Source organism: Panthera pardus, unplaced genomic scaffold, assembly GCF_024362965.1.
Source record: "Panthera pardus isolate Hobbes unplaced genomic scaffold, ASM2436296v1 HiC_scaffold_24, whole genome shotgun sequence".
NCBI lineage: Eukaryota > Metazoa > Chordata > Mammalia > Carnivora > Felidae > Panthera > Panthera pardus.
In genome coordinates this window covers 44,241,974-44,261,737 of record NW_026526810.1, presented here as the reverse complement: position 1 = coordinate 44,261,737, position 19,764 = coordinate 44,241,974, and the positions used below count along the sequence as shown (strand labels likewise).

The window sequence follows — 19,764 nt, the reverse complement described above, 5'->3', positions numbered from 1 at the left end:
AAAAGTGGTATAATGTGCTTAAAGGTAAACTGTGACAAATTAAAGATGATTATCACATACCTTAAAATAACTAGTAAAATACCAAAAAACAACAAAAACAAAGAATCAAAATCAAAAACAAATAAAAAAAAACCCACCACAAAACTAATTATAATTAATAAGTTAACAAAGGAGATAAACTGGAATTTTAAAAAAATCCAAAAGATGACAAAAAAAAAAGAAAAAAAGAACAAAGAGGAACAAAAAGGAGCAAATGGAAAGTAAATAGTAAGATGGTAGATTTAATCCCATCCACATCAACAATAACCTTCAATGTGAGTGGTCTAATTAAAAAGCAGACTGAGATTGGATTTTAAAAAAAGACAACTATATATGACCTATAAAAAACTCATTTTGTTTTGTAAAAAAATTTTTTTTAATGTTTATTTATTTTGAGAGAGTGAGAGAGACAGAGCAAGAGTGAGGGAGGGGAAGAGACAGAGAGGGAGACACAGAATCCGAAGCAGGCTCCAAGTTCTGAGCTGTCCGCACAGAGCCTGACGCAGGGCTTGAACTCATGAACTGTGAGATCATGACCTGAGTTGAAGTCGGATGCTTAACTGACTGAGCCACCCAGGCGCCCCTTAAAAACTCATTTTGAATATAAAAACACAAATAAGCTAAAAGTTAAAGATTAGAAAAAGATACACATCCTAACATTAATTAAAAGAAAACAGAGTGGCTATATTAATATCAGATGAAATAGATTCTAGGGCAAATGATATTGCAAGGGATAATGATGGTTATTTCGTAACATTAATGAAGCCAATCCATCAAGAAAGAGTAACAGCCCTAAACATTTATGAACCTAATAAAATAGCTCCAAAATGTATAAAGTAAAAACTGAAAGAATTGTAAGTAGAAAGAGACACATTCACAGTTATATTTGGAAATTTCAACACTCTCTTTTCAATAATCAATAGAGCAAGTAACAGAAAATCAGAAAGAATATAAAAAAATTTGAACAGTACAACCTGACCTGTCATTTACAGAACACTCCCCTCAACAAAAGCAGAATATACATTTTTACTAGGTAGCCAAAAACATTTACCAAGATAAACTGACCACATTCTGGGCCATAAAACAAGTCTCAATAAATTTAAAAGGATTTAAATCAAGCAAAGTGTATTCTCTAGCCACAATGGAATTAAATTAGAAACCAGTAAGAGGAAGATATTGGGAAAATCTCTTAATTATTTGGAAACCAAATGAATGGTGTGATTTTAAGCCTTTGAACAACCCCTGAAGAGAGGTTACCAAGTGCTATGGACTCAATTGTGTCCCCTTAAAACTCATACGTTGAAGTCCTAACCCCCAATGTGACTATATTTGGAAATAGGGCTTGGGGAGGGCTTTGAGGAGGTAATTAAGGTTAAATGAAATTATTTAGGTAAGGCCCTAATCCAACAGGAATGGTGGCCTTATAGAAAGAAGAAGAGATACCTCTTTCTCCAGGCACATGGACCCAGGAAAGACCATGTGGGCACACAGATGACATCTGGCTGCAAGTCAGAAACACTTACCAAAACCCAAATCAGCTGGCACCTTGACCTTGGACTACCCAGCCTTCATAACTGTGAGAAAATGGATTTCCTGTTGATTAAGCCACCTAGTCTATGACATTTTGTTATGGCAGCTGAAGCTGACTAATACACAAAAACTAACAGCCAGGAATTTGGCTCCCTATTTCCTGTTTCTTCTTGAAACTCAAAGGAGGTAGTCTTGTACTTAGCTCTAGATTCCTGGATAAGGCAAGATGAAGCTTGTCCCCTACAACCTACATGTTCCTTATTAATAAAAGAGGGAGTGAAAACACCAGGCATACATGGGTTTCCAAAAACCTTGCACTTGGGGGATTACAGGGTGCATGCCCAATTTAATAAAGTGACACTTTCTTATTCTACTATCAATCATGTATACATACTTCTAGTTGGAACTCAGAAGGGGAAAAAGTGAGTAGTACTGTGACTCCCTAACAATTATAATAACTATGTAAGCACCGTACATAAACGCCGTGATGATCAGAAGTTGACACATGTCAAACACTGAATTCTTAGATTGCTCTTACTCAAAAGGGGGGAAAAGACCCCTTTTGTTCTATGGCATGACTATTTAATGAAGTCAAGGTGGGAACAAGAGAAGAAAATTAGGACAGAAAACAGTGAGGAATAAAGGGAAAATGAAAATAAAAATAATGATAAATCCATTTAGAATTCACTAAGTACAACATTATATCCTACTCCCTCCTACCATGTTCTTCCAATGACAAATTTGTTCTTCCTTCTTGAGTTCTCTATATAGTCTTACATTATCCATGCTTAATTGCCCAAGCCAAAAACTTGGTAATTCAGCCCTATAAATTATACTTCCTAAATAGCTCCAGCCACTTTCTTCCTCACTTTATGACCTCTGCCAAAACTACTAAGGCCATGATCTCTTGCATGAATAATTACAATAGCTCTGTGATGAGTCTTCCTGCAACTAGTCTCTTACCCTTCCCATCTAGCCCCATGCCCCTTGTTAGAATCCTATCTAAAATATAAATGCTGCCTGTATTAAAAGGACCAAGAGTAAAATATAAATGTGATTATATTTGGCTTAAATGGCTATAAATGGGTTAAATCTCCATAATGGTTCCATTACTTACAATTTAAAGCCCAAATTCTTATTACTTAAGAATAAGTTTAAAAATCATATAACAGAGGCACAGGTGAAAGCTCCTTACTTCCTCAGGCAGATATTTATGGTATGTATTGGTATTAAAGCTACTAGCCACTGAACTTCTTGAAGACAGAACTTAGCTCATTCATTCCTATATGCTTTATATTAGGGTTTTCTATATAAAATATAGAAAAAAGTATGTCAATGCAAATAGAATTTTGCTTCCTTCTTTCCAGTTTTTAATGCCAATTTCTTTTTCTTACCTTATGGCAATGGCTAGGTATACAATGCAGTATAGAAGTGGCTAGAGTGCATGCCTTCTTTCTGATCTTAGCAAGAAGTGTTCAATATTTTACCATTAAGTGTGATGTTAAGTATAGAATTTTCATAGACGTCCTTTATCAGGTTGAGAAGGCTTATAAAAAATTGTTTTGATTTGATTTGATAGATAACCATGTAAAATAAATCCCTCAAAGAAATGTCATTTTTTACTTTAGAATGCCCCATGAGTGCAAAAGAAATTTTTTATGAGCAAAAAAGCATCTGGACAAGGATTGCCAAAAATCATACCATTTTTCAATGTATATTACTTATTTTTAGTTAAAATAACCACATTCAAAAATATTTACCTCCTATAAAATGCCAGAAAAAAATATATATCTTTATTCACCAAGAGTGAACTCTAATGTATATGGACTTCGGGTGGTGGTGATATGTCAACACAGGTTCAATGATTGTAATAAATGTACCACTGTGGCATGGGTGGCATGGATAGTGGGGGAAGTCGTACATCTGTGGGGACATGGCATATATGGGAACGCTGTACTTTGTGCTCAGTTTTGCTGTGAAATGAAAGCTGTTCTAAACAAATAAAGTTACTAATTAAAAAAATTTACCTGTTATAAAATGCCCCCAAAATATTTTTTTTTAATTTTGCAGTTAAAAAATAAAAATCAATAATGAAAGTAATATACTCACTTATCTTAAAATTATACTTAAGATGTTCCCTCAGGAAGCATGAATTATGAAGAAAAAAACCAAAAATCATAGAGGGGAACTTCACAACCAAAAATAAAAAGTATCGAAGCTCAAGAGTCTTTACTGTTCTAGAACCGAAAAAAAAAAAAAAAAAAAAAAAAGCCTTCTGTACAAACTTAAATTAACATAGTTTAGAAGTCCTCAGGGCCTGGAGAAAACAGGCTAATGGAAGAAGGGAGAAATGCTGTCTCTGTGACATTATTCATTATTGGATTTGCATCACAAGTAAAAAAAATTGTTAAGTGAGGGAAAACCGTTCTTATAATAACTGACGTTCTCAAAGTCTACGGACAACAACCTTGTCTCTCATATAACCTCTGATGCTATGTTTTTTGAACAATATTCCCCTGGATTACACTAGTAATATCTCTATATATTAAATTCTACATTTTGAGACCATGCCAGAATAAGAGTCCCTAATGAGCAGTACAATATATTGTACAATGATGGCTTTCAGCAGTCTGTAAATACAGCAGTCTGGGAAATATTAATTCAATGCCTGTTGGATTTCTGTTTATAAAAGGACTTATCTATAGAAAATAGCTTGAGGGGTGCCTGAGTGGCTCAGTTGCTTAAGCGTCTGACTCTTGATTTTGACTCAGGTCACGCATGGTTCATGGGATCCGGCTTCACATCGTGCTGAGAGCATGGCGCCTAGACGGAAGAGAATCCCGTTCTTTCTAAATGATCTAATTGAATGCTTTCTCAGCCCCTTCTGAAAAGCAAACCAACCTTGAAGAATGAAATCATTTACCCAACAAACTTTGGATTTTTAAATTTTTAAAAATTAAAAATTTTTTTAATGTTTATTTTTGAGAGAGAGCACAAATGCGAGCAGGGGAGAGGCAGAGAGAGGGGGAGAGAGAGAGAGAGAGAGAGAGAAATAGAGGGAGTCACAGAATCCAAAGCAAGCTCCAGGCTCTGAGTTGTCAGCATCAAGCCCAATGTGAGGCTCGAACCCACCAACTGTGAGATCATGACCTGAGCCGAAGTCAGACACTTTAAGCGACCCAGGCGCCCCCTTTTTTTTTTTTCATTGTTTTAATGTTTATTTATTTTTGAGAGAGAGAGAGTGTGTGTGAGAGCAGGGGAGAGTCAGAGAGAGATGGAGACACAGAATTTGCAGCAGGCTCCAGGCTCTGAGATGTCAGCACAGAGCCCGATTTGGGGTTCGAACCCATGGACCATGAGATCACCACCCTAACCAGTTGGACACTCAACTGACTAGGCCACCCTGGTGCCTATATCCAACAAACTTCTTAAATGAAGGGGGGAAAAGACATAGCTATAGTGCAGGTATTCATATAAACTGCATTCATACTTTATGCTTATTTACTTTTTAATGTTTATTTATTTTTGAGACAGAGAGACACAGAGCATGAATGGGGGAGGGTCAGAGAGAGAGGGAGACACAGAATCTGAAGCAGGCTCCAGGCTCTGAGCTGTCAGCACAGAGCCCGACATGGGGCTCGAACTCATGTACTGTGAGAACATGACCTGAGCTGAAGTCGGATGCTTAACCAACTGAGCCACCCAGGTGCCCCAATGCTTATTTATTTCTAATCAAAGTAAAAACTACTTCCATTAAAATATGTTTAATAATGATTGGTTAAAGTAAATTTATAGTGCAATAATGGGATGCAAAGACTGGATATTTATAGTTTTATGATTAACAGATAATTTGAGTCCTGGTTCTGCTGCTAGTTACTATCTGCTAGTAACCTCCTGAAAACTGGAGGTAATATCTATCTCATAGCACCACCAATTTCATGAGGTAACAGTATGTTATGTTGAACACAGTGTCTGGCATACAATAAACACTATCATATAAAACCTGATTCTACTGATACTTAATAAGCTCAAGTGTCTCAGAAATTTTCAAGAGTCTAAGAGCGCCTGGGTGGTTTAGTTGGTTAAGCATCTGACTTCAGCTCAGGTCATGATCTTATGGTTCATGGTATGTTTGGGAGTTCAAGCCCAAAGAGTCAGATGCTCAACCAACTGAGCCACCCAGGTGCCCCTAAATTTTTTTTTTAATTTACCTATAGAAAATGGTTTCAGTGATGTCCACATGGTGAAATATCCTACAGCCATTAAAATAATTGTATGATATAGGAAAATATATGATAAAGTCCATTAAGTTAAATAGCAACATATACTTTATATTCATAATTTTTTTCAATAATGTATAAAGTTAAAGATGACCGGTATCAAAAACAATAAAAAAATTTTCTTAAACCTTGCTAAAGTTTGCTTAAATAAGCTTGCTAAAGCTACTTACTAAGCACCTTTATTACTAAAAAACTTTTTTTAAGTTTATTTATTGATTGAGAGGGGGGAGACAGAGAGGGGAGATAGGGAGGGAGGGTGGGAGAGAGAGAGAGGGAGGCTCAGTGCTGCCAGCACAGAGCCCAAAAAGGGGCTCGATCCTATAAACCATGAGATCATGACCTGAGCCAAGATCAAGAGTCGGACACTTAACCCACTGAGCCACCCAGTTGCCCCTGCTAAATATTTCACTTCTTAAATAAGAGCAATTTAGAAAAAAAAAAGGTATTACCTATCTTTTACTTCCACCATCACTTCAGAAAAGGCATTTAATTACAAAAATTTGGAAGGCATGATCACAGAAAACCAAGTCCCTCTTGAGAAAGGCTGCTGCTACCTTTGCCATGGACAAATGAAAAGCTAATGTTAGACTAGCATGGGTCTGAGGATCAGCCTTTGGCAATCACCACCGTAAGGTACTAATCTGAAAACTGACTTCAGTGTGTGTGTGAATGGTAACCCACAGCCCAACTAATGGGGTCCTTCCCCACCCTCTCCACTTGCTTCTACCTCAATCAGACTGGGAAGCTTATCTATCATTTGAAAGAGCAATGATGAGAAGGGTAGAAACCATGTTCCATAAAAGTGGGAAACTGCCAATTCTTCAAAAGGGGGCAATGGACCAGAAGTCTATGAGAATGATAGTTTGCCAGAAAGAAAATGAGATGATGTAATAGCACCGAGAAAGAATACCCACCGGTTCCTCTAGTGATTCAACCAGTTGAAACAGGCAGACAATGCCACCCTTGTAACCATTTATTTGTTCAAGTGGATTCATTCATTAACCTCTGTGCAAATGTGGGAGATCAATTCTTTAGGATGGAAAATTACAGTTTAATTTTAAGTGGCTATTGTAAGGATATCACCTCCCTATAAGGGTGGGGAGAACAGAAACAATACTCTCTTCTAATTTTTTTTCACAAAGGAAGCTTCATATTGTTCTATCCTCTTTAAAATGGTACCTCTGCCAAAGACAATATCCTTTGATAAAGATAATGATCAAGCAGTAGGATTTAATGCTAATGTAATGCTTTTAATTAATGTTTTATTGGATGACTCTGTGGTCATTATCGTCAACTTCAGTCAGGCAAGTATAGAATAGTTCCTTGAACCAGATTAAACTGGCTTTAGTTCAGCCAGTTCACACACAATTAGAACTGTAGTCAATTGAACATAGCTATTATGATCAAGCAATTATTTGTTGTTGTATTTTTCCAAAATCATCTGTTTAGAAAATAAATTTGCCAATCTGCTTTCATTCCACGTTTAACTTAGATCTTTTCCCTAAATTTTGATACCGAAATAACAGATCTTAATAACATTTATACTTGAAATAGATCTCGAAATTCCTAGATCTCTCAAAACCAAAATCTAATGATAAAAACGTTGTAGCAACTTGCAAAAAGTATGAAAACTCCACACACTAGAAGCCAAAAGAGCTGGACAGCCCCAAGACCTTGGGAAAGGTCAATTAAAATCTGTAACCCTCAGCAAAATCACTTGTAAAATGAAAGTTTGTGAAACTAGATGTCCCCTTCCACTTTAAACAATATCTGATTCTACTTGTGCAATTTTTGGAATCACAAAATACTACCATCCCATTTATTGTTAGTACCACTTTGGCCATAAGCACAGACTGATCCTGGCACATCTAGTCAACCACAAACTAAAAACAGTGATGGGGTTGCTGGTAGAGTAAAAAACTTTTCCCAAGCACAGTTATTTTTGCATTTTGTGATTTGAAATCTTACAATCATCTATGCCTCCTCTCTTTCTCTTGTCCTCAGTAAGCCATCAGTGGTAAGGGCTGACTGTTTCTATTAACAACTTCCCATACTTGGTCCCTTACCTTTCCCAGTTTGGCTGGTGTACTGGATGCATAAAGGAGAGTCATGAGAGATGAGGTGAAAAAGAACCCTACCTACCTTTTTTCACTTCTCTCATTACTGCCTTTAAGCACTCAATACTCTGGCCAAACTGATCTACTCATTCTCTCCTAGAGCCTCCTCAAGATATCCCATCCTCTATATTCTAATGAATCACTTAGAATTCCTCCTGTTTCCAGCACTCCTCTCATAGCTCTACCTGAGTTTTCTTAATCCTTCTTTCCTACAATGCCAATATTTTTAAAGCCTTACCATAGAAAAACTTTGTGATAATGAGGTGTGATTCATCCTTTTGTGCATCAGGGGAGCACTCCAACTCTCCTAACATACCTACTGCCTTTCTGGTCTTCACACACCTCACTAATTATCAATGATTCCCCCAAATTATAACTCAACAATCACTTCAACTTTTTAAAAACTGCATATTAAATATTAAAATCTCACCATTTATGCAAGCCTTTTTAAAAAAAATTTTTTTAACGTTTATTTATTTTTGAGACAGAGAGAGACAGAGCATGAACAGGGGAGGGGCAGAGAGAGAGGGAGACACAGAATCTGAAACAGGCTCCAGGCTCTGAGCTGTCAGCACAGAGCCCGACGCGGGGCTCGAACTCACGGACCATGAGATCATGACCTGAGCCGAAGTCGGATGCTTAACCCGACCAAGCCACCCAGGCGCCCCTATGCAAGCCTTTTAAAACTTTGTTTGGCAGACTTTTTAAATTTTCTTCATAAAAGTCTTAAAATTTTCTATTGAGTTCATCCAAGATTATATTTGCTGCTCTTGTGCATGATTTTTTTTCATTACATTTTCTAACATAATTTCTACTCAGATGGAGTTAAAATTTTAACTCTACCACCTAATCAAATTTCTATAGATTGGGGTGCCTACTGGCTCTCTTGGGACAGGATGTGACTCTTAATCTTGGGGTCATAAGTTGAAGCCCCACACTAGGCAGAATTTACTACTCTAAAAAGTTCTACAGATTAAAAAAAAAGGGGGGGCATAGGGTTAGGGGTCGGTGAAACAGGTAAAGGGGATTAAGAATATGCTTTACTGTGATGAGCACTGAGTAATGTATAGAGTTGCTGAATTACCATATTGTACATTTGAGACTAACATAACACTGTATGTTAATTATACTGGAAAAATACATTAAATGAATAAATAAATAGGGTATAAAATAATGATTTCATCTTGGGGCGCCTGGGTGGCTTGGCTCAGTTGGTTAGCGGGCACCACAGAACCCGCTTTGGATCCTCTGTCCCCCTCTCGCACTGCCCCTCCCCAACTCTGTCTCTCTCTCAAATAAACATTAAAAAAATAAAATAATGAGGTGATCTCTATTGCAGTTTAAACACATAATTCATCATTAGGTGTTGTCCATCTCATTTGATCCCATTATACTCTTTCATGGTTTTTTATTTATTTTATTTTTTAAAGTTGATTTGATTTTGAGAAAGAGAGAGAGGGAGGGAGACCAAGGATCCAAAGCAGAATCTGAAGCAGGCTCCGTGCTGACAGCAGAGAGCCCAATGTGGAGTTCGAACTCACAAACCCTGACATCATGACCTGAGCCAAAATCAGTCGCTTAACCAACTGAGCCATCAGGTGCCCCTTTTTATTCTTTTATTTATAAGAGTTTATTGCACCTTACACTTTCCCTTCCTAAAACCTAACACAAAGAAAATTAAATTATTTGCATCTCTCTTCTAACCCATTAGGCTCCACCAGAACAAGATGGTCCTGTTGCTTGGCCTAGCTTCTTGGCATGAACAAGCACTGGAACACCTGTTGAAATAATGAGTGGTCAATGTTCCATTATGTCTTATTTTCTTCATATTTCAGCTTATTTCTGATTAAAGTGAATAAAGCTTGCTGTTACCCTCTTCAGATAATTATTTTATTCTTCTCTTGGGTTTAATATTTTAATTCCCAACAGGTTTTCTATTTTTTCATATTTAAAAAGCCAAAGTTAGAAATAAAATTCTACAAATGTATCACCTGAAACATTGCACTAAATCTAATTATAATCTCCTTAACTTTCTTCACTTCCCGTAGCAGGTCTTAATTTAGTCAACAGGGGCCTAGTTCCTGCTCTTTCTCACCAAAATAGTTTTGTTGTTTGTAATGCCCTTTATCAACATAATTGTTTAAGTAAACTCTACACCTAACATGGGGTTTGAACTCACAACCCTGAGATCAAGAGTTGCATATTCTACCTACTGACCCAGCCAAGCACCCCAATAGAATTCTCTTAAATGGAACAAGGAAACATTTGTTTTTAAAATAATGAAATTGGGTTAGGTAATTGCTAAACCTCTAGCCTAGAGAGAGTGAGTGAGAAAGCATTTTCTGAGATCTAATTTCCATATTGATTATTGTAATTTTGCCTTTTAAGGGATTATAGAGAGAAATCATCATAACAATCTACTGGCTGCTTATATGGCAAGTATGGAGGAGCTTCAGCTCTAGAAAAGAAAACTAAATTTTAAGTAATTTTAAAGACTGGCTAGAAGGTAAAAGAGAAGTATCTACCTGTCAAAAACATCAGTGAAACCTAGCTCTTCTCCCCAAAGCAATGGGAGATCAAGCTGTTGTGCCGCCTTCAAGTAGAGGGCAGTCTGATGGAGATGATATAGTTAAGCCTAATTCATGGTGATATGATAAATGGTAACACGGGTAAATTAGGGTGCTGGGAATGCTTAAGAAACTCAATCTTGGACATGAGAGAAAGCTCCCAGAGGACTTGATATTTAAAATGTAAGAATTAAAACTAGTCAGTGTTATTGAGGAAATTTCCATTTGTCCTGCTTCCTTAAAGCCCAAGCTGCCACAATCGTGCTTTTAAGTCACACCATCACGGATGCATGGGCACAAACTTAGAGCTACACCAATATAATTCATTTCCTTCTTACCTGCACTAACCCTATGTAATTTCATTTCTCAGTGTTCTGCATAAACCATTTAGACCTAACTCATCACTGTTTCAGGGCCCGAAAAATCCTCAAGTAGGAAATATTGTCCTCTTCATTGTCCTTTGTGCGAATATTCCTGATTATATGGCATTATCACTCCATACTCCAGAAAGAACCATAGGACGAAAAGATGAGAAAACAGTGTCACAGAAGGAAGCAAAGTACTGTCTCTTAAAACCACAAATTCTAGATTTAGCTATACACTCAGAAGGTGACCCTGTGCTAAAAAAGCAACAATCCACTATTCCAGTGCTGTTTTGTTCTGTTCTAGCTTTACAAATCCCAGATAACTGGCACGTAACTTTCTCAAATTATACTCAAGCTTAACCTAATTTAGTCTTAACATTTTTACCTCATGGGAATATAGTTACAACATAGGCTGGTCCCCAGAAATACACTCAGTCCTTTCAACCTCCTTCCCACAGGCATGACCCCTATTTCTTCTAAGTATTCTCAACATTCATATTTTCCACTGTGTGTTTGCATGTGTGAAACCTAAAACAGCAGAAATAAAAAGTGGATAGAATAGAGAATTTTTTTAAATTAAGAGTTGAGAAACTTGAGCACATACAGTAAAATCAGTTCTGCTTGGTTCTGTTTGAATAAAGAAAGAACTAGATGACATCCATAGCAGTCTCTATCTCCAGTGCAGAATGATTTCTGGGGGAAAGTCCAAGTGGTAGCCTAAGGCCAAAGAAGGTGTCTTCTAGGTCTCCTGTTATATCAGTCTACAACTCGGAGATGGCATGTAGGTCCTGGGGATCTCGACATTGCATTCCAGGTCTGGTCATTTTGTGCAAGGTTCTCTATCAGAAGCCCAACCAAAATATAGGAGTCAGCATAGGAATAAGGGGGACTCCCCAGGGAAAACCTATCTGCAAGAGCACTAATGTATGGAGTACATGTTGGGCCATTTTACCATTTTTTTTTAGAAGCTACAAAACAGTGCTCCAGGTCACTACTTCACACTTTGCTTGTATACATATCTTATACTCCTATCCAGTCTATCTTAAAACTCACTCTTTAAAAATTAATGCTTTTGTATTTTGTCTAAAACCAAAATATGTTCAACAAGATTTCTTAACCTACGAGAATTTATGAACCTCTGGACATTTTCCACAAAATCAAGTATGTATATGCATATATGTGGTGTTTTGCTTTTTGTTTTTTTTTCCTAGCAAGGGGACTGACAATTTTCAGCAGATTCTCAAAAGGGTCAGTACCCCAAACTGAGAAATACTCACACAGAGAAATCTCTCTTTTATTCTTTTTCTGTGTGGATTTCTTGAGAAAAGTGATTTAAAGTATGTATTCCCCCATCCACCCACCCCACAAAATACACCAATGCAATGCAATTGGGTAAACCAGGATACTTATTTCTAAAATGGTTCTCCTATCCTCTTTATCTGTTGCAGAACAGTCTCTGGACCCAAAGCAGAAGCTAGTTGGGCAGTACTATTGAATATATTAACAGTGATAAAATGGAGTACACTTGAAAAAGATCTTTTCTTTACATTTGCTTGTTCTCTAATTCTCAATAAACTGTATCTTCAGCAAACTGGAGAGCTAAATAATAGAAGTATATATAGGAATCACAAAATCTTGGCACTTGATGAAAATATGAAAACCAGGATGGGAACTCAGATTATACCTCCCTCCCAAAATACTGTTAAATTATAACCACTCAAAGCAACGAAAATAATGTGGTCAGTTGAAATCTTGTGTACTTGTTAAAATGACTAAAGAGTAGTTTCTGAACATTTTGGCTTAGATGTTTAAGTTTTTAAAATTTAGCCCTACACCACCAGCTTTTCTTTTCTGAAAGTTTTTCTATTTCAATACAGTTATATTCATCATGTATGTGATGATAGTTAATTTCTGGTTCCCAGGCCACTGGCTTATCCCTTGTCATTAATGTGGGTGGCAAACACAAGGTCACCCTTAGCCTAATCCTAGCTGAGGGATTCAAAACAAAAATCAGAAACAAGTTACTTCCCAGTAAACAAATCCCCAATGGATTTACCAGCTCTAGTCCATTAGCTCAGTATTTGTGGACACTTATGTGTATGCACATGCACACACACACCCCCAAGATAACATCATCAGTTTTCTGCCTTCTCCTCTTTATCTTCCTCTGTTACCCATTATTTCCTTACTTTTATTGACTATTACCTTTCTTCAGAAATTTATCCATGTACTTCTCTATGAAACCAGTACCCTTTCTTCTGCCCAAATACCAGTATTTCCATGACTTTCTATATCATGAAGTATTAGAAAATTGAGAAAACTACATGTATATCAACATATGCGAAGCTCATGGGTAAAGTCTAAAAAACTATACTTAGTATTCTCAGAATTTAAAAATGTAGAATAATTAAAAAAATTTTTAATGTTTTATTTATTTTTAAGACAGAGAGAGACAGAGCATGAGCAGGGGAGGGGCAGAGAGAGAGGGAGACACAGAATTCGAAGCAGGCTCCAGGGTCTGAACTGTCAGCACAGAGCCCGACGTGGGACTCGAACTCACGGACTATGAGATCATGACCTGAGCTGAAGTCGGATGCTTAACCGATTGAGTCACCCAGGCACCCCAAAAATGTAGAATAATTTTAATGAATATATTATAAAATCTCACATTTTATTGAGTATTAACTCTGTGCCACTTGGGTCAGTACTTTTCTTACACTGTTTCATTTAAACTCCACAATTACCCTAAGGACCTCCTAATACTGATAGGGAAACTACTGTTCAAAGATGTGAAACCATGCTCAATAGGACATAGGTAAATAATAACAAATAATATAGAATAGATAATACAAGCTCCCCCAAATTTGAACAACAACAAAAAATCTCAAAATACTAACAAAACAGAAACCAACTTAGATTTTAATGGCCAATACTTAGCAATAACTCCTGTTAAATAACAGGAATGCCTGGGTGGCTCAGTTGGTTAAGAGTTTGACTCTTGATTTCAGCTCAGGTCATAATCTCACAGTTCACGAGCTTGAGCCCCACATGAGGCTCTGTGCTGACAACATGGAGCCTACTTGGGATTCTCTCTCTCCCCCTAACTCAAAATAAATAAATAAGCTTTAAAAAAATGTTAAATAACAGACATATTTAATTGATTAGTAGAGTTTCCCTTTCATATTCAGGATGACAAGAAGCTTATAGCAAAATCTGAGGTCCAACTATGTATGAGCCTTATTTTTTTCCACTCCATCTTGACTATTTCTTATCATTTATAATTTTCATGTCCCTGTGTTTATCATAAACTTTATAATTCAAGTCCTTTGATGTTCAGAAGTTTCTGAATGAGTAAAATTGAGAAGACAAGCAAAGAAAGAACAAGAAAATATTTCCAGTTTATCAATACTAATCATGTTACCACTTTTGTTTTTAAAGGGGTGTACTGACAACCTTTTTTTTTTTTTTTTAATGTTTGCTTAGTTTTCAGAGAACGCAGAGGGGTGAGGGGCAGAAAGAAGGGGACAGAGGATCCAAAGTGGGCTCTGCACTAACAGCAGAGAGCCTGATGTGCGGCTCGAACTCACAAACCATGAGTTCATGACCTGAGCTGAGATTGAACTCTCAATCGACTGACTCACCCAAGTGCCCCTCACGCTACCACTTTTAATTCAGTCTCAGCACAAAGGATTATACAATCAGATTCAAGCAATAATGCAAACAACTATATTTTTAAAACTTGGGTCTTTGATTTCAGATACAGTGACATCTGAAGGTTAAAAAAATATGTATTTGCAGGGGCGCCTGGGTGGCTCAGTCAATTTAGCCTGACTCTTGATATTGGCTCAGGTCATGATCTCACGGTTTGGGAGACTGAGCTCGTGTCCGGCTCTGCACTGTCAGTGCTTGAGATTCTCCCTTTCCCTCTCTCTCTACCCCTTACCTGCTTGTGCTCCCTCTCTGTCTCAAAAATAAACATTCAAAAAAAAATTAAAATATATATATTTATTTTTACTATACTTTTGGAAAAACAATATAGTATATACCACTATTGCCATATGAAAATGCCTGACAAAAGTTGTCAAGACTATTCCCTTGACAAATCTTTCTGGAATTCAGAACATAAACAAGTAATGGTATTTTTGCAAGGAAGAGGCAAAACAAAAACATTGTGTCATACAGCATTTAAGCACACATATAGGAATCAAATATTTGGGAAATATTTGAAGTAGGAATTATTAATAAAAATTTTTTCACAGGACACCTGGAGAAAAAAGAAAAACTCATAGTGTTACCCCTTTCTGAGGTTTTAAATTACAGAATTTTCTGAAGAACTGTACATGAGACACTGTTTACATATTATTGCCTGATGATTTCAAAATAAACAAATTTACTTAAAATAAAATCAGTTATATCATTGTATCTGATAAATATTAGTACTTCTATTTCCTATTCTTTATCAAGTGGCCAAAAAAGAAAAAGAAATCGCTATTTATAAGAACTGAACTATTTTTTTTATTTTACAAGTACACAAGAGTATGGTCTTTAATTTTAAAGATTTGACATAGAATAAGACAAATTTAAAGATTTGACATAGAATAAGGCAACAAAAATACTATTGTCAAACAATAGATAAATTCAAAGAGTTGAAACTTCCTGCAATGTTACTATATTTGACCAGGGTATAAACATCAGTTATTACCCTGAGGTTTTGATACTAGACAGAAACTTTCAGATGTTCCAGTATTAAAAACATCTTTAGGTGCTGAGCCCAGGAATAAAATTTGAGATTCTGCCAAGACTATTCCTCCTGCAACACAATGGCAAAGCTTTTGTGTGACACAGCAGTAGACCCAACTTTGTTGCCAATATCACTTTCCTTTATCTTTTACAGCACATGAATGAAACTAGCCTGCTCTTAGGAAGTCTATTAATTCCCAAGAAATAAACCAAGAGGAAAAGGTAGCAGATCAATTCAAGGAAAACTGGTTTTTGTGGTTCTATAATTAAAAAACAAAATTAGTAACTGATGAGAATGACAGCTCTAGAAAACAGAAACAAGGAGAATGGCTTCCATGTGGTTAGAGTTACATTCAATGAACCTGGGTTCTCATTATCCTCTGCCTCCCAACCTCTGGCTCCCTCACAGCTCTTTTTCTGTACATGGGTGCTTTATAATTGTGGGGCCACCAATTTTGAAGAATATAGTAGCTTTCTTTATTTTGCTACAATTTTTTAAAAGTTATTTATTTAAGAAATCTCCATATTCAACATGGGGCCTGAACGCACGACCCTGAGACTGAGTCACATACTCTTCCAACTAAGCCAGCCAGCTGCCCCCAATTTGCTATAATTTTTATGGTAAACTCCTATCAAGTTTTAGTTTTGGGTTCTACCTAACAAAATGAAAAAACTAAGAAATACCAGAGTTTTGTTTTGTTTTGTTTCAAGTTCAGCAACATGCAGGTTTGTGTGAAACACTTTAATGTTTAAGGATAAGTTGTTTTATGCATTTGCATCTATTATTTGAAGCCGTTAACACAAATATATGTATAATTAAAAATGATCAGTGATGGCCACCAAAGCATGAGCTATATTTGCATTCTTTTCAAAGAAATCTCTCTTCTCACTTATCAAACTATGCTAACACTGACTGCTAAATCTACCTAATGACAGGTACCTCCTGAAAAGACTAACAACAAAATCAATCCCTATGGAAATGAGAAATAAAGCTTTAATATCAACTTTAAATTTATATTATACCCATTTTATTCATCAGACATAAATCACTGAGTGAATTAAAGAGGAGCCGGTTACACAACCAGGTGAAAATGAATAACTAAAAGAAAACTCTTCGTAAATGGGCAATATGCTAATTAGTCTCCTGCTTTAATTTAAAAGAATCATTAGTTAAATCAACTGTGTAAACTCTATATGAGAAAATGTAAAAGAAAAAAACAAAAAACTTTTATCTAAGATAAAACTTTCGTGTAATCAATTAATTGGAGAAACCGGTTTTTCCAGATCCCATAAAACCAAACTGCAACTCATAGTCTGTTCAATTATTAAAATATTGAATAAGTGAGGCTTAATTTAATAAGATTTTACTATATTTGCAGCATTAACTAAGACAGGTACAGAAATATTACATTTAAGAGGCTTACTCTAATTTTAAAATACTATCTTAACCATTTGTGTTATGTTGTCTTCAACATCCTTTATTTTTCCCACTTTCCATTTGGACATTTAATAGAACACAACACTGACTTTGCAGTTGGTTAATACAACTATCCTTTATCTGAACTGCTCAGAAGTAGTCAATGGATCAAATAATTACAAGAGTGTACAATTTGAGGTAGCATCTTCAGAAATCCTTTATAAAAAGATAGCACGTCAATTTCCTAAACTATGCCAAAATTATCACTAAGCTAAATTCTGAGTATCTCTGTCAAATTCAGAAACAATGAATTCAGTTAAAAATATGTAACTTACTTTAAATACTTTCTCCCTAGCAGTTTTTATTTTTCAAAAACACTTCCTGCTCCCAAATACAGTTAATGCTTCTGGCTAACTCCCCATTCTCTTACCCTATATTCTCATTTTTATCACATTTTTTCCCCCGGTAAAGTGAGCACATTGTATTTTGGTTTCTTTTCTTCCTACTCATTGTTCAGACCAGCATTTTAATAATCTTTTAAGCAATGCTGTTCAAAGAAAATATGAAGCTAAAGGAAATTCTCTAAGTTCAAGGTTTTTCAAAGAGAGATTTTTCTAGACCTATTTACTAAAAAATCTATGCAAAGCAAACACCACAACTGGTAAACAGCTACAGAAAATTCAAAGTTTAAAAATAAAGCCGTTAAAAACACTTCATTACACACCTTCTCTGTGAAGCCCTTTGTTTCCACTGAAAACCATACTGGAATCCTTGTATAAAAGAAGTTGCCTTCTGGCTGTCAATAGCTACACAGTCAGTAACTGAGGGATCCAGATGTCTGCAGTGGTTAAAACAAATGTTCAGCAGTGGGTGCTGATTCCGCTTCCCTCTGTGTAAGGTTTTCCACAAAGGCAGCAGAGTAAGAGTGCACATAGCAACAGCACTCACAGCTGATTGGATGGAGGGTGTGCTCAGCCGCCCCTGCCTGCTAGGTCCACTACAGCTTCCTGTCTACTTGGCAGCACTATCATGTTGTCTTTGCTCTTCTTACCAACTCAGCTGTGTTTAGGCAACTTGAAAGGAAAGAGGAGTAGAACAATAATGACAAAAGTATTCTAGCATGCGCCCCTAAAATGGGTGTCTCTGGGTGTTTTTAAAAGAGAGAAATTCACAAGGCAAACATTTATTTCAGTATTTCACATAAAACAGGACAAAGAAGGCTGGTGGAGGCAATCAATTTATTATTTCACATTTCAAGTAAATCAGGTTCTACACCAAGAGAAACCCTCTGAAAACAAAGAAATATAAAAACTCATAACAATTAGAATAAAACATCAGCCTCCATTTACCAGAACAAAGAATTCCTTTACAACAAGCTTCACAAAGTCCTAGAAAAGCACAACCTGTTAGTTAAAATGGGATAGGGCATAAAGTAGCCCTCTCAAATGTATGCAGTGCCTTTTGAGAAGATAAAAAAAATTGAAGGTTAAGAAATTAGAAAAAGATCTGAAAAGGAAAAATAGTTTCTAAGCAAACTCTCAACAATAAAGATTTAACTAAGTATTTGCATTAAAATGTCTCTTTTTACAAAAAGCAACAAGGACATTTAGCCTGAATTCATTTATTTTTATCATAAAATTATCTGGAGACATTGAGGGCATAGGAGATTTTCTTCAGGTTTCAAGTACCGGGCTTCAATGTTATCAGTCTATACCATCTCCTCAGGCTTTAAGAACAACAAAACTCCCTCCCCAACTTACAAAGATGTTTCAGGAGAGTTAGTGCCCATGGTAAGAGATAAACAGATAGGAAGGATTGAAAAATTCCCGTTTAAGAAATATTTCCTGTGAACATTACATAAACTAGGATAGTGTTTTTTAAACCTTAAAAGCAATTAAACTCTTTTTATTTACATTATTCCAATAAAATAATTGTTAATGGTGGCTTTAGGATTTCTATCAAGAGAGGTTTGTGGGAGAAAGCAGAAGCTACAGGAGCAGCACACTGTTTATTACTCAGATCTTTGTTTATCTGGAGTGTCTTGGGGGTAGGGAGCAGAAGCTGATGGAAATGCTGGCTCTATTAAGGCACCCCATGAGCAACATGAGGCTATTTTTAAATGAGAGGCCACAGACAACGCTGCAGTTTTAAATCAGCCCCAGAGTCCACAAGATTCCACCCCTGCAAAAGCTTTTAGGACTTTTACAGTATACGAGTAAGAGTACGAAGTACACAACCTGTGAGGGTTAAATGTCATTATTACCTCAGTGTAAAGAAAAAACCTGATCATTGGCTCCGCAATTAGCCAGAGGGAGAACTGCTAAGCCCTCTGAGAAAATAACAAGAAGAAAGATGTGTTTGGGAGCACAAGAAGCCTGTGAGGTAAGTGACTCAGACAAAGAATGGCATAGAAGAGAGCAAGGAGTTTGGAGACAGACCAACCAATGTGGGTTCAAAACATGAAACTGTCATTTATAAACAGTAACAGGCTTTACTAAGCCACTCTGAGCTTCTGTTTTCTTACTTATAAAATGGAGTTGGGGTACCTGGGTGGCTCAGTCAGTTAAGCATCCAGCTTCAGCACAGGTCATGATCTCAAGGTTTGTGGGTTCAAGCCCCACATCGGGCTCTGTGCTGACAACTCAGAGCCTGGAGCCTGCTTCATATTCTGTGTCTCCCTCTCTTTCTCTGCCCCTCCCAGACTAGGTA

The 19,764-nt window shown here is 36.5% G+C and overlaps 1 protein-coding gene across 9 annotated transcripts in view; it reads right to left on the bottom strand.

Moving 5' to 3' along the window:
- Window positions 1–19,764, bottom strand: part of ATOSA (atos homolog A) — a 116,091-nt gene that overhangs the window by 45,283 nt on the left and 51,044 nt on the right. For 2 of the 9 annotated variants that reach the window (XM_019442074.2, XM_019442075.2), the window contains exon 1: window positions 17,780–17,955. The exons of 5 other annotated variants lie outside the window; for them this stretch is intronic. In XM_019442074.2, the coding sequence (XP_019297619.2) occupies window positions 17,780–17,816 (37 nt within the window). In that variant the 5' untranslated portion in view covers window positions 17,817–17,955. Of the gene's footprint in view, window positions 1–17,779; window positions 17,972–19,764 lie in introns of those variants that run through there. 2 more of the 9 variants (XR_002078035.2, XM_019442081.2) reach the window with 2 other exon arrangements.